General features: G+C 49.8%; 2 protein-coding genes across 2 annotated transcripts in view; one reads left to right on the forward strand and one right to left on the reverse strand.

Annotated features, from left to right (window-relative positions):
- The window catches only part of LOC119109814 (uncharacterized), a 9,971-nt gene extending 3,140 nt beyond the window's left edge, over positions 1-6,831 (reverse strand). Inside the window, exons 1-5 of the mRNA XM_037233568.1 lie at positions 6,568-6,831; positions 4,051-4,124; positions 2,461-2,576; positions 1,567-1,732; positions 778-947 (exon numbers count right to left, since the gene is read on the reverse strand). Coding sequence (XP_037089463.1) covers positions 778-947; positions 1,567-1,732; positions 2,461-2,576; positions 4,051-4,124; positions 6,568-6,572 — 531 coding nt within the window. The 5' untranslated portion in view covers positions 6,573-6,831. The remainder of the gene's footprint in view (positions 1-777; positions 948-1,566; positions 1,733-2,460; positions 2,577-4,050; positions 4,125-6,567) is intronic.
- An 88-nt stretch (positions 6,832-6,919) lies between these two features.
- On the forward strand, positions 6,920-15,485 carry LOC119109150 (NADH dehydrogenase [ubiquinone] 1 beta subcomplex subunit 7-like). Its single transcript, XM_037232723.1, has 4 exons — positions 6,920-6,989; positions 10,601-10,758; positions 14,096-14,264; positions 15,300-15,485. Exons 2-4 carry the CDS (start codon positions 10,647-10,649, stop codon positions 15,406-15,408), a joined length of 390 nt encoding a protein of 129 aa, XP_037088618.1. The 5' UTR covers positions 6,920-6,989; positions 10,601-10,646; the 3' UTR covers positions 15,409-15,485.
- The last annotated feature ends 238 nt before the right edge of the window (positions 15,486-15,723 follow it).

Raw genomic sequence — 15,723 nt, forward strand, 5'->3', positions numbered from 1 at the left:
CCAAACGTAGTTTCAGCGTTTCAGTCCTAGTCGTGATAGTTCCCACATGCAATTGTTTGCATATTTTCTTCTTCAAACAACCATTACAAAGCTCCGTGATCTGGTCTGATTATGATCTGACTGTTTGACGAAATTTGAGTCTCCAAGGCGGTGGAAAATCCAATATGGGCGGTTCAGGCTTCTCTCCAACAGGTTCAAAGCTACCCACATTCCGCTCTCACCAAACAAGGCGTTCCACAACTTGGTTTTCAGCGGGGGCCCGCTGGCTCACGATCGGGACCGCAAATACCGCAAGCGGGTTTTCGAAAAGCAGGGAACACGATTCAAAGCTTGGCGTGGACGTGCGCGCAGCCCCTGGTTACTCTAACAATCCCGATGTGAGCGTAACTCCGTCCCGGCAATGAGCAGCACTCATGGTCAAGAAATGGGCGCCACTTCCGCTTCATCGGTGGACATAACTCGAGCGCCCAGGAGACTTCACTTCACCTCAGTCGCGGACATCCCTTGTGAGCCAGAATCGCGTACCCTCAAAAGAAAAGTGCATCCTAGCCACCCGGATGGAGGTACATCCCACGAGTGGCAGGTTGGTCAGAAACCACGTTATCATCGGACATCCCTGATGAGTCGGGGTAGACGTGCGTCCACCTCATCGGTGTCTGAGTCTCGCACGGTGGGAGGGTCTACACCTCCGTGAGCAAAATCCACCCAAGTCTCCTGGGAGTGGGCGAACCGCCACCTCGTACGTGAACCCCGTGGTGTTCCGGGGCGCACACTTACCTCTACCTCAGCAGTGAACACGCCAGGCGCGCTGCCCGGCATGGCCGAGAACTGGTACGTGACGCCCGGCTGGATCTCCTGCAGCGCCACCGTGGCGTTCTTCGGCGTCAGGTGTTTACGCAGGCGGCGCTGGATCAGCTGCTTGTTGGGCTTGCGCCGAGCCCCGGGCGCTGGCCAGGGCAAGAGGCGTCAGGGCCGGCTCGGTGGCGGCGGCGACGGCGCGCGCCGGCCCCCGCCGGCGGCGACCGGGTGGCGACCGCCGGCAGCGGCGCGGGCGCGCGCGCCTCAGAGCGACACCCCACACCCAATGCCTGCAGGCACACGACGAGCGCGCCGCCGCCCGCGAGAGGCCGCGCCGTCGCCGGCGGCCGCCCGGCGCGCGGCGACGGCGACCCATCGGCAGGCGACGGCGGCGGGGCGGGGAGGGCGCGGCGCGCGGGCGGCCGGCGCCTGTCGGAGGGGGCTCTCATCAGGCTGACGTGCGCACCTCAGCAGGCTACGCGCGGCTGCCGGCCTGCTAACGGGTGTATCATGACCCAACCGCGCTCCCAAAGGTATTGCCACAGCTTCGAATGCAAATACCTAGAAACTCCCGGGCGAAATTCGAAAACAAACGCAGGACCAGGTAGCCGTGGAGTCGCGTCTGCTCCACGTGGCCCAAGGCACGCACGCAGCTCTGAACGGTGGGTCGGTGCGCAAGGGGCGTCACCACTGCCGTGCACTGACGCGCCGACCGACGGCCATCGCGCGCCCCCGGTCGGCTGGCGGCGGCCGCGAGAACCACAATACCTTTCTGAACTTTCATCCAGGGCATGCGGGCCACCTTGTCGCCGTTCTTCGCGCCCTCCCCGTCCTTCGCGCCCTCGCCGTCCGCAGCCGGTGCTACGGCAGCGGGCGCCTCGGCCATGTTGACGTCATCAGCAGCTGGCTGCTCCTGCTTCGGGACGGCAGTAGCCTGCGGTCACGGCGTGGGGTTACGGTCTGGCCGGCGTCAGTGGCATCAGAGGCTCTGGCCGCCGAGTCCACGCACCGCCACATGGTCCGACCAGTGGTCATTGGGTCGGACAATCGGGGTCGGCGGGTCACGGGGTCAGACGCGCTGTCACGGGGTGCCACCGACATTGAATGTCAGATCCATTATCGCGAGATCAGGTATTCCTGGGGCCCCTGCAAAAGCCTCCCCTGGCGGAAGAGAGGAAGGGGCGTAGGGCGACGTAGGGCTTCGTCAGGTAGTATTTAATTACTGTGGAATAGGTTTGGTTAACGAATGCATTGGAGAGTTTACATGCATGAGATGCATTCGGATTAGAGAGATGTGTCGTTTGACCCCGGCAATGGGTATCCCCTTTTCGTTTCGTGACAGGATCCTAATCGCGTACTCGCTGATCAAAGTAGGCTATATTGGCGTCGCGAAGCGAGGAAGGGCCATGTCACGAGCCACGGTTCACACGGCCCGCAACAAAACGTACTAAGCTGATACATACATGGCCAGTGGGGAATACTGTATGTAAACAGACCCATGTCGTATACTATCAATATGACAGCATTGCTGCAAATGCATACACTGCATATGTCGTCCATAGACTGCCGGTGTACTTCGAAACTATGGCCGATACATGGCCGATAAGGTACGCGGGTCAGGAGGCCAGTCCGTGTCGGGAGCCGCGCCCGCTCCACACGTACGGCCATGGCTGCAGGCGGCTGCTCCGTGGTGGAGTACGTGACCACGGGGACCTGGCTGGGCGGCGCCACCTGGCCGCCGCTCACGAAGCTCTTGTTGAGGGGCTGCGCCGCCGGACCTGCCAGACACACGCGCGCGCGCGGAGGAGTCCTTAGCGGAGTGCAGCCCGGAGCCCGGCTGAGCGTCACGCCCCCGCCGACGGTAGATCTGCCCATCTCACACGTGCTTACCGATCAGGCAGTGTTGAGGGCAACACAACACAGGATGAGCATGACCAAATACCGACCGACTCTACCGTCACGTTCAGTTGCTGAGAGCATAAAATATTCACGCTGCGCGGCCCGTACACTTTGGACGTATTAGCCTGCATTCAAAAGCCGCTTGGAACGGTAGCCGACGCGGCACGCACCGGCATACAGACAAAGCACGCCGCCACCAGGGGCCCAGAACACGGGACATATCAGGTCGGCAGCCAAACTGGCACGCGACCGAGGTAAACGCTAAGGGCCTCCACCACCCCATACCACCCCCTGTTCCGTGATGGCGATACACTCCGAAGGGCATACCACGGCATCCGCCCAACCCGCCAGAATGCGATTATGATAAGACAACGTACAGAGTTTTCAAGGTGCATGTCCTCGCCTCATGCTTAGCTCGGCCCCGACTCTCACATGCCGCTGCACTCTACCCTTGAAGGGCAGTTTGGCCCAGCTGGGCTTCAAGCTCAGCTGAGCCAGAATTCATCCAGCACGGTGTGCAGGATGTAAATACGAATTCATGCTGCATGAACCCTGGCTCTTCGGCGGACCCTGCACGCAATTCGTTGGCACTAATCTGCTGTCATTTGACCCCGAACCCAGACATCTGAGCTACCCAGCTCGATTGCCAAGCTTGAGGCGCTTAGACACTGGTTTGACATCCGTCCAGTTCGATGCTGATTGGCTGATTTTGAGCGAGGGGAGGGGCAGCAGGCAGTAAGCCCCAAGCTGGGGTGTAAAGCATGAAAAAATATCGACATCCCTGCCATCCAAATGGCCGATTGTTTGAACACTGTTCCAGCTTCATGGCATCTAAATCGCACAACCGAATGGCCGTGAAACAAAGCACAATAAGAAAACACCACAGCATGGTTACTGAAAAACAATGTAAAGGAAAAAGGTGGCTGATCAGCGCAAGCGAAGCGTGGAGGACGGGACACCGGCAGCACAGCAGGATACCGGAGGTGGGACAGGCGTCCGGACCTGGCCACCTCTGCCCCAGCACCCTGTATCTGACATGCTAGCCGTCATCCCGTCATAATCAATGTGCTACGGTGGTCCTTCCAAGATGGGACCGCATGCACTCCCACACTGTCTGCCACCAATGAACTCTGCCAGCAGCGTGCGACCACATGGAACAACACGAAAATCGAGCATCCGCCAGCATGCAAGCATTCGGCTTGAGATGAAGTGCTGAAAAAGCACTGAGCATTACATGCCCATCACCCAGACCACACACACACACATGCACACACATGCTGGACAGATGGGAAGCCAATTGCCACTTGCATACTAAGTCACATCACGCTCAAGCTATCAATCAGCACGCCATACTTGTCCTGACGCTGTTCCTGGTGGAGCGTGTTGACATTCTTGTATTTCCTGTGTTCGGGCCAACTGGGGGATAGCTGAAAAAGTTAGACAGTCTTACTCAGGCTCAAGGCAGGACCATTGCTTAGATGACATGTGCAGGTTTTCTCAAGTTTCATCTTATAGCAGCAGTCATTTTACACACCATACATTCCATGTCAGCCAGGTGCACCATCAAAACCACTCTCAAAGGTACAGAAAAGGTTTGTTTTAAGTTTGTGGAACATGGTTGCCAGAGAGGGACCAAGAGAAGGTAAATAGCTCAAATTGCCATCCTTATTTGATATAATTACTTGAGTGCTTGCATGAGGGTTCAACCTGAGGTGGCCAGGTTGAACATAATAGTAATACATCATCAATAAGGCCTTAATATATATATATATATATATTTATATATGCATATATATATATATATATATATACATATATATATACATATATATATATATATATATATATATATATATATATCAATATAGCAATATATCAATATCATAATATATTAACATGTATACATATATCTATACAATATATTAATACATCATGCATGATGTATAATAACATCTAAGACCAGAATGTTTTACTTCCTGGGCCAAAACACCATTCTTTACATAGGCCTCCTTTGAATGAGATTATTTAGAGCACAACACAAGAAAAAGTGTCACAGAGGCTAACTGGAATCCAATCAGCTGATGAATGCCAAGCACAATTTGTTCAGCTGTATTTGACCATATCTTGGATGTTTTTGCTGCCAAATATGGCATCTAGCAATGCTTTGTAAGCCTGTATACACTTCATGTGGTGGCACAAATGTTAACATGACTTCATGATGTAACATGATGCCTTTGCGTGATAGCATGAAGACATCCATTAATGGCTTGTGTTATCACTGGGTACACTATGTTAATGATCAACAAAAAATAACTGGGCAATATTTATTCCCTGAGGTAGGTTCCTCATGGCAGTATTGCTAGATAGGATGTAAATTGTCCTTGGTCACAGTGTGGCATGTCTAGCATGATACAATAGGCTGGACCCAGACATTTACTTGCTCTATTATTCTGTTTCCCAATCCCAACCTTTTTCTGCTAAAATATACTGGGTGCTGATTCCAACTGGTTCTTATCAAAACCAGCCCCCATTTCCTGTATCCCACTGGTTCTGTACACACACCAGGCCCTGGTACCTGGGTGTTTGAAATATGAACACAGCAGAAAGTTGTAGCACAGTACTTTTAACCACAAAGCTCAAGCTTCCAAGAAGTGCATATAACCCTGCTTAAAAGGAAACTTAGGTGACAAGGATGGACAACAGAATTTAGTTCTCAGTTAGCTGGTGCATTGGTACAGAGCTAGACAATGTATATCTACACAACATGCGCGCAGTAATGGCGCCGGTGTCGCGGGTGCTGTGTGTGTGCGGCGCTCGGGAGCTCTCTATCGTAATTATAAAAATTGAAGGTAAGATCATGAATCTACCTGTTTTGTGATTATTTACGATATGTCTTGCCTGAAACACGACAAATGGTTTACCTTGGTCCCATACATTTTGTAGAGTTCTTGGTAAGCAGAAATATTGTATTTACGCAACAGCAACGCAGAAACGGCACTGGGGAGTCCAGGCAGTGCGGTGCGTGCGGCTCGGGAGCCCGCTATCAAAGTTATTGAAATTTGAAGGTAGGAGCATGATTCTACCTGTTTGGTGATTATTTATATGTCCTGCCCTAAACACGACAAATGGTGTACAGTGAGTTTTTCTAACGTTAGGTAGGAAAGTACACCCTGACCGAAAAAACTTTCAATTCATTGATGCCGCCCTTGCTTACTATGGCACACTGTGCAGAGCTGTATACAAGGGTATTACTTCCCATTGCTTCTATTTTAATGGCAACAGACATTCAACACATTCCCAAGTTACTACTTTCCAGAGGGGGATTTGAGTGGGGCTTCATATGTTATGTATCTTTTGGGAGAATAGGCAACATCATTTGGCTCATGGCCTGGCCTATGACTGGCAGTCATGACATAGCATGTTTTACCAGCATCAACAATGGGCACCACTTCTTCCCCTGGCATGAAACATGGAGGCTTCACCACAAATCATACTGACACCACCGTTGAGGCTTATGAACTGGACCATGATCCCACAAATCAGCTGTCAACAGCTATCATGTTCAGCCAGAATTAGATATTCTCATCAGAAAATACGCAAATCAATTCATTCAGCTTGATATGCAGGACACAAGCTCACTTTTATGAAACAGAAATGCCACTGATGTAACCAATGTCTAAAGACTGAGGGTGACCGTAGGCAAGAATGCAAAAGCATGCCCCCCCCCCCTGGGAAAAAGCGACACACGCAAAAAATCAGTTTTTGAAAAAGGCTCAGGCCTTTACAACATTGATTAAAAACAGCAGTCTGGGTGCATACAGCAACCTTGATTTTCCTACGTTTATATATTTTAACCAAAATGTACCTTACCTCATATATCCTCCACAAATGCGAACGGCAACCCCTACAGCCGAAACAGCCCCCAATCCGCAGGCTAAAGTGCGTCGAATACAGCGCAGCCGGCGGAATTTGTGACTCGCTGTTCTTCGATCGAATCTTATTTCTTAATACTTCGATATAAGTGTATGCTTCTAATTTCCAAATATCCCATATACCGTTTTAATCTTGGGCTTAAAAATGTGCCTCACTTTACTGGTACATTGCTTCATCATCACGCTACTCACTATCAGCAGGAAGAAAATTTTCATTATTGGCGCATATATGACATCTTTGGTTTATTCTCGTTTCCAAGCATTCCAAGCAGCAATACATACCCAACGAAATCGCCAGCTTGAAAACGTACGCTGCTTGTCGCCCTCGCGGGAGGCTCCACTCCGTTCAAGGCTAGAAGGGTAAGCACCAGCTCAGTGCTAAATGGACTCACTTGGTTATGGTCCAGCCTGCAGAAAATCTGTCTGTTTTACCCGCGCTTCGGTACACTTAATCTGGAACATGCGTGTGCCGAGCAGGTCTAGCCAAATTGTTCTGCCCTTTCAATTTATTTCTGATAGAGGCAGTTTGGATGTATGTCGGCATGAAATTACCTTCGAAGTATAATTATGCACAAATTTTTGCTTATATTATAGTGTATGTGCTTCGGTCATTCCCTGAAATCATGTCTATATGTGATGACATTGGTGGTTTACCATGCACCAGCCTCAGGCTCACAGATCTACACAGTGCAGGCACACAAACTATTACAGGCATTTCATATTGTCATGTATGGTCCATATGACATGTATTTTTTGCAGCCTGTGCTGTGGTCTTAATTGCATGGTCCTATCCAGTCCCTTAGAAGTGTTACTGTAGTTAAGAATTCGCTGGCTCCCTTGCTTGTGTGCTTATGTTTTTATCGTTGGAAGGAATCTTTTGTTGGATGGGTCTCAAGCACTAAACACTAAGCAGAGCTTGTGGCATGGGCATTCATCCCATTATGGAATGTATCAGCAGAAGAATTAGGAGGGGAGGGGGTAAAATTTCAGTGTATTATGTATTTAATGTGGTATGATGCTTGTCACAGTCTGTAGTATGCTATGACAAGTGACATCATCTTATCTTAAATATGGTTGCTGCTCCAACTGCATGTTGTTCCTAGTTGGAAGAGATAACAAGGTCTCAAAGTGACTTCATTTTAACTGAACATGGCATGTGTGGGGTGGGTCAATCTACATATAGATGTTTTAGCCAGCTGAGCTGTGACTTGACTGCATTTTTGGAGCTGGTTCCAATTCAGATACCATAAACCAGGATCACTTTATGTCATTTTCAATATTGGATGCTCATATTTTTCACATGTGCATGTCAGTTTGCAAGTGTATGTGTCTGAGCTAGGGATGATGGTTAGTTCCTTAAGTTTTCAGATGCTTATACCTATGCTGCATTCATTTGATGTAGCTGAATTCATTTCAGACCTCAAGAAGCATAACATAGTTTCAGAAACTCCAATTCCAACTCAATTGCGATTGGCTCAATTCTTAAAAAAAAAAATGTTTGTGAATGTAGCAAGCTCCATGGTGTGCATTAACATCCTTGAAACATATATTTGTATGATAAAACCCAAAATGTGTATTCTTGCTCTAGTTTGGGCTTGTATGATGCTAATAGGTAAGGCTGGGCATCCGTTCTTGAATGTGTTGTAGCTGGTATTAAGGGCTAATAGGTAAGGCTGGGTATCCCTTCTTGAATGTGTTGTAGCTGGTATTAAGGGCTAATAGGTAAGGCTGGGTATCCGTTGTTGAATGTGTTGTAGCTGGTATTAAGGGCTGATAAGTAAGGCTGGGTATCCATTCATGAATGTGTTGTGGCTGGTATTAAGGGCTGATAGGTAAGGCTGGTTGTCCTTTCTTGAATGTGTTGTAGCTGGTGTTAAGGGCTGATAGGTAAGGCTCGGTATCCATTCTTGCATGTGTTGTAGCTGGTATTTAGGGCTGATAGGTAAGGCTGGGTGACCCTTTTTGAATGTGACAGCTGGCCTTAAGGAGTCATCTGCAGCAAGTTTTAAAATAATTCCCTTAGCATTGCCTTTATTATAGATATTGTGTTGTTTTCAGGCTGTTAACTGAGAATTTTCCTGGGAGAATGTTTGCCTATTGATGCTGAGTTGGTTTTGCTGGCTGTCCAAGTGTGTGCCTGACCAGCTGATCCTCATGGTATTGACCAGTGACCTTCTAACATTCATGCAAAGGTTGCTGGAATGTTCAAATAGGAGAGGCATGGTTGACAGTGTTTGAAGTAGCAGGGAACAAACATCATAACCTCGGCACCATGGCTGCTGCCACCCCTGTGTTTTCAAGGAACCTCAACTCAATGACAACGTGCACTCCTGCATCGCTCTAAGTGCAGTAAACAGCTGTTCCAATTACTTCTCATATGGTGCAGGTTTGTGGCTGACTTCCCCATGCACAAATTAGTGCCCAGCATTCCCCATTACTGAGAGATACCAGCCACACATTTTACTAAGGTAGTACCACATCAGAGTTTTACTTCAACAGATGGTTTTGTCAGATTTCCTTCAGGTTGTACATTTGAGAGACAATAGTTTTCCCACCTCAAAAGCTCATTTAGTTGTAGCACCTTTCTGAGTCACTCACCCTGGGCAGGATGGGTTAAGCCCCCTTAAGTACTCACTATTGCTCCCAATGGGGATGGCCTGTGGCCAATGGAAGCGGCAGCATCAAAGTTCAGCTATGTGGGAGGGCATTATGGAAAGCTTCAAGAACTTTGATGCATTATGCCCTCACCATAGCATTGTACAGTTTACCTGGAGATGCATGATTGGATGGTTGGGTTAATGCTCATACAGGAAGCACTGCTTAGCACAGGTGCTGATCCACATAAATCCATTCAATTAAAATGTTGGGACTGAACTTTTTCAAGAGCAGGTCAATAATCATGGTGCTGTCTGGACTCTGTGACTAGGTAGCTGGGTCATTGGATGGTGCAGCACAGGCTTTTTACAAATATGGAAGGGTAGGGTCCCCACTATCAAACCTTGCAGAATCCCTCTGACTAGCATCTATTTAGGCTTGTATGTAATGCCCACCACCTGTTGCTTTAAACAACTTTCAGGAGTCGCCATATATCCTGAAATCAAAATTGAAAACATCACGTCGGCTGGGCGTCAGTCCTCTATCACCTGTTCAGTTCTCCCTTTCTCGATTGTTGTCAGAAGCTGCGGAAATGTGACTTCTGTCACGTGCAGCTCCGCTGGCCGCCGCGCAGCTGTTATTTCTCCCTGGTTCGTTCCGGCAACATCGGAAGTTTCCGTCATGGGATCCCTTATCTGTTCGCGACGACGGCCTCCGTTATGTTGTGCGAGACAGCTGTCAAACTGACAGTGAAGCCCTATCTCTGCTCCCTACAAGCTCATGTCAGTGCGATGGGTAGAGTACTAGCCACCCAAGTGTAGGGATGCACTACAACAATACAATATGTGGTGATGTATACTGCTGGTTGGCTTTGCTCGTAATATTCATGCATTGCTCGTCTCATGAAGGCAAGGTGTCATATACAGCCCCCTGGGTCTACACAATGCAGTGTCACCCATGCCTTATCTTGTTAGATGATTCAAGCAACTATGTTCGAGCAACTACGCATGGCAGACTTGTAGGGCGCTGTCATCTGTTGCTTATTCGTTGACCTGGAGAAGTGGTTATATCACTAAGCTTCATCCCTGGCCTGCCTCTTGCATGGAGGTAAAACCATGAATGATTGCTTGGGTCCTTCACCTGCACATGCAAAGATTTGCAAAAACCTCTCTAACTGTATCATATTCCAGTTGTTTCGATAATGATGTGGATATCATCCAGTTGCCCACATTCTGTATGCCAACGGCCGTACCCGTGGACCGTCACACTGACCGCCAGTAGTCAAGAGCTGTGCAGCGTTCAGAGGCTCTACTTTATCGTGAGCGTGCAATTGTCGTATTGGGCCGTCCCAGCTGGCAGTTTGTGCTGTCTGACAGGTTGTGTGGGGCAGCCGGCTCGGAAGGGACCAGAACGCGGCCAGTTATGGGCCACTGGGTGTCCCGCTACTACCTGGATCCGGCCTACTCGCCGGACCACCACAGCGCACCCACCTTCGAGCCCAACTACGGCTTCCCTGCCGAGAGGAAGGAGCGGGGTGAGAGGCAGTGTCGGCCGGACTGCCCGGCGACCGTAGTAGTACGTGTAGGCCTGATGTTTGGCTGGATGTCCGGTCAGCTTGTAGGTCGTAAAAACTCGGCTCGATGTTTCAGGGACTGTTCAGTGACTGACCGTTCCGTTGTTGCTTTTTTTTAGGTAAGAGGTTCATTGAGTGCCATGTTTTCTCTTCTGTCCAGCTTCGAAGTGCATTGTTGTGCGGATGCGGTTGCAGCTATGTGGATTGCGTGCCTGATGCACAAGAAATCAGCTCTGCACTTGTTTTGCTTTCCTGGTGATATCCTTTTTCGAAATGGCAGCATTTATTTCGTGTGGAAAATAACACGAACATCGTGCTTCGATTGCACCACTTCATGTGCACATCAGTTGAACCAGGCCCCGTTCTGGGTGCGAAGTGACCAGTGCAGTCGGTAATGACCTAAAAGCTGTAAGACACATTGAATGTAGTCTAACTGTGTCATCATTATATCATAAATCATGTCACCACATCGTCATAACATTACTGCTTAAAAGCTCACCTGGCGGACAGGACATGAGAGTAAGGGTTGGCGGATGCCTATGTGCCCTTTCAATGACAACGCTGGCCGCCCTCAATGATTATGCGGGGCCTTCTGTTCGTGCCCACATGCCTTAATGTTTCTCAGACAAGATCCATAACAAATGTCCTGAACGCAGATGATACTTCACTCTGTGCCTCACACAAGGTAACGCAACTGGCGCCCCTTCATAATCAAACAGCGCGCCTGCCACACCTACCTTTAACACAGACGACACTTCACTATGTGCCTCATACCCGAGGTAGCGCAACTGGCGCCCCATCATAATCAAACAGCGCGCCTGCCACACCTACCTTTAACACAGACGACACTTCACTGTGTGCCTCATACCCGAGGTAGCGCAACTGGCGCCCCTTCATAATCAAGACAGCGCGCCTGCCACACCTACCTTTAACACAGACGACACTTCACTGTGTGCCTCATACCCGAGGTAGCGCAACTGGCGCCCCTTCATAATCAAGACAGCGTGCCCACCACACCTACCTTTAACACAGACGACACTTCACTATGTGCCTCATACCCGAGGTAGCGCAACTGGCGCCCCTTCATAATCAAACAGCGCGCCTGCCACACCTACCTTTAGCACAGACGACACTTCACTGTGTGCCTCATACCCGAGGTAGCGCAACTGGCGCCCCTTCATAATCAAGACAGCGCGCCTGACACACCTACCTTTAACACAGACAACATTTCACGGTGTGCCTCATACCCGAGGTAGCGCAACTGGCGCCCCTTCATAATCAAGACAGCGCGCCTGACACACCTACCTTTAACACAGACGACACCTCACTGTGTGCTTCTTACCCGAGGTAGCGCAACTGGCGCCCCTTCATAATCAAGACAGCGCGCCTGACACAGCTACCTTTAACACAGACGGCACTTCACTGTGTGCCTCATACCCCAAGTAACGCAACTGGCGCCCCCTCATAATCAAACAGCGCGCCTCACCCACTTACTTTTTAACGCGGCTCATGGCTCGTTGCCAAATGACTAGCATCATCTTCAAATTCGGGGCAGTTGTTTCATCACACAGAATGTGGGCAAAACTATTCAGATAAGTTTTACTAGCACATCTCCCCCACTTGTCTCGACCCTGTCGCTTACCGCATGTCCTGTTCCGGTGACAAAACGTTACAATCATTTTGGTCTAACTTTGTCAACAGATTTCCAATTTCACGACTACGTAAATGATATCAGAAAGAGCAGGCATCGCCATGAGTCATGTGTACTCAAGCACACGACTTTGCCCCCAAATCTATATGTATTTACGGACCAGCTTTGGACCATGATGGTATTGTATGTGATGAACGTCTTGCGACAAGAGACACAATGAGAGTGGAGGTGCTATAAATTCGAGCATCTAAACGAACTACAGTTTTTTTTTCTCGACCGTCTCTCGCAACGACGTGCTTACGGAACTAAGATAGGACACTCGGGGGACCAGACGAAGTGTGCGCCAATTTATCTTTTATCACAAGTTTCTGGACCCACGAGCCGGGACACCGTGATATATTGAAAACAAAGTACCAGAAACCAGACAGCAACAACGCGGGACTAGCCCTCAGAGACGCAAAGGCACGACACTGCCCTTCAACAAAACGACGCTCTTCCGGTAATGAGCTGCCCAGAAAACCACCAAACATTGGAATTACCTGCTCCAATCTGTAAGAACGGAGTCTTACTTCAAAACCGTTTAAAACAGTGATTTTTTTATTCGGCGCTGTGGACTCCCAAAATTAAGCAACATTTGAACAAGACCTAGAAACATGTTTCATACTCGTCCCAGCCTTGATTCAACGGAACTCAGCGTTCATCCATTTCAAAGAAGACAGCCCCTTTCCCTGGTTGTGAGTGAGTGGGCACCTGAACGACAGTGAACCGTATCTCACTCCAAACTGTTCCCTTTTTGAAGGCGAAATAGCACAATTAATCCCGAATTTTGTGCCCTATTCTGACTCAAATAAACTTGTAAATCTGGATCATTGCGGTCATTTTATGTGATAGTGATGAAGATGAAATTAACAGACTCTTTCGAAGTCCCTTAGTGAAAGCAAAGCTGTTCCAAAGCTAGAATGCATCCGACAGGAGGTGGCAAAGCGAGTGGCCGGTGGCGCCGCCTGGTCACAGCAAGCATTGATTGGTAGATGTGACGCGATGCGTGCGGTGATCAGATGTTCGTTGTGTTTAAATTACCTATGTTTTTACTGTTTATTTGTAAGTTCAGTTAGCTGATTCCATGGAGATGTTTTCGTTTAGGAATCGCATTTTGCACTGATGTAGCCATTGTTACATATTCCGTCATGTGTTATGATTTCAGAAAATACACATTTTAGATCATGATATAGCACATGGCTTAAACACTAGAAGTAACAATACAGCTGAGCATCAGTTGCGCAGAAAATCACCCACGCACACATTTGCTGACAGAAAAGTTATTTTGTCACTGCCAGACGAACCAGGCATTCCAACTGCAAACACAGCAGTGCGACGCTTTCCTCTTCAACTGGAGATTGGAGAAAAGACTTGGCTTCTTACTAGTGTTGATGCCTGGCAACCCCTCTTATCATGGCTGCAATGTCAGCCGCAGAGTCCGACGTAATGCGGCCCTCGTTGGCATGGCTGCGGCAATGAAAAAACGGCTATGCTGATGTGGTCATTATGCTGAAAAGAAGTTGGCTGTATTTGTTTGCTGACACGCCTGACGCGGTTTCAGTGATGGTGGCGACGGAGGAAGAGCTGACACGCCTGACGTGGTTTCAGTGATGGTGGCGACGGAGGAAGAGATGTCGAGTGCCAAGCTGGAGCCCGAACAGCGCGGATACTGCGCCCACAAGCTCATCGCCTTCAACAGGTGCAAGCGAGATCATTGGCCGCTGGCCTACAAGTGCGCTCACGAAAAGCACGAACTGGCCAACTGCGAATACGACGAGTAAGTGTCCAATGCCAACCCGAGTGGCTTTGGCGATCTTTCGGTTGGATGGAATGTTGACAATGTATGTGCTTGCTTTGATACTTCTTCTCTCACTGCTTTTCTGGCCTACGTACGTCGGTCTGCTCTAGCCTATCCGCTTTATGTCTGATTCTGGCATGCTTTATTTTTAAAAAGGCGCGGACTATGCAGGTTGAAATCAAGTCGAGGCTGACCGTGTGCAATGGCTCTCCAGGCTCATTATAGGACTTAATTACGGAGGAAGTGCACTCGCTTATGATATTACTGTTATTATGCCTCCTAAAGATTCTGGTTTTATCTCATTTGGATTTATTTTTGTTAACTTTTTAATCCATGTAGTCTGTCCGACTACCATCACCCCAGTGAATAAACTTGTTTACGTGCTGACAAACAGCGTGACCATGGACTTCAGGGACGGTCGACAGGTTTGATACGGCGTGCCCTATAGAGCGACCTTGCTCAGCTGTTCGTGCGGATCTTACCAAACGGACGGGTTGCGCCACACCGACAAACGTTCTGCTGCGCTGTGCAGGAGACTACCATTAATATTTCCGCGTGCTTGCACAATTAGAATGGTATTACTGTACGGGGATTCCTGGCACGTCGCGCAGGCGTGGTGCCCACGTTGCGTCACGTCGGTGAACGGTGCAGGGATGCACAGGGGGCGTCGGCTGCGGGGCCTTCCGCCGCATGCCCACATCCAGCGAAGGTGTGCTGGCGTGGTGTCTCGCTGTAAGCTTTCCGCGTCTTTTCCCACACAACGCACAGCTGGCAGTGCTTGCCCATGGGTGTAAGCTGCGTCGCAGACGTGACTAGGATTCCCAAGCGAATCCTTACTTGCAATCCCAGCTCGTCACAACTTCCGTGTCTACAACGGTCGTCCAGTACACGGGCCGCTGTCGCAACACGTACCCTGTAACTGATCGTGGCGTCCAGTCGCCCCCCCCCCCCCCCCCCCATCGCTCGGTGCCGCTCCGGACTCGCCGTGGCCGTTAACCGGCCGCCTGTCCGCAGCTACATGCTACGGCTGCGCGAGTACGAGCGCGAGCGGCGCCTGCTGCAGCGGAAGAAGCGGCTGGAGGAGCGCGAGCGGAAGCTGGCCGCCGAGGAGCTGGTCGCCTGACGTCTGGACGTGTAGCCGAGCTCTGCCGACCTGTACCGACACTGTGTGTGTAAATAGAGACGCGTGGGACGTGTGGACACGCATGTGTGCTGGCTCCGAACCCGTTCACCCTGGCCATGTGGGATGTGACGCCAGGCATCATACGCCACGTTAGGTGGACATGTTCTCATCGTCTTCCCAATGTTGCGGAGATGGAACAATAGCATGGACAAGAAGGCCATATCACGCATATGGGAGAACGCTGCGATGCGTGAGTTGGCGAACCGGACTGAAACCCGAGCCCGCCTGCCATCCGCACTTCACTCACTCACTCAC

Source organism: Pollicipes pollicipes, unplaced genomic scaffold (assembly GCF_011947565.3).
Source record: "Pollicipes pollicipes isolate AB1234 unplaced genomic scaffold, Ppol_2.1 Scaffold_7231;HRSCAF=8579_pilon_pilon_pilon, whole genome shotgun sequence".
Taxonomy (NCBI): domain Eukaryota; kingdom Metazoa; phylum Arthropoda; class Thecostraca; order Pollicipedomorpha; family Pollicipedidae; genus Pollicipes; species Pollicipes pollicipes.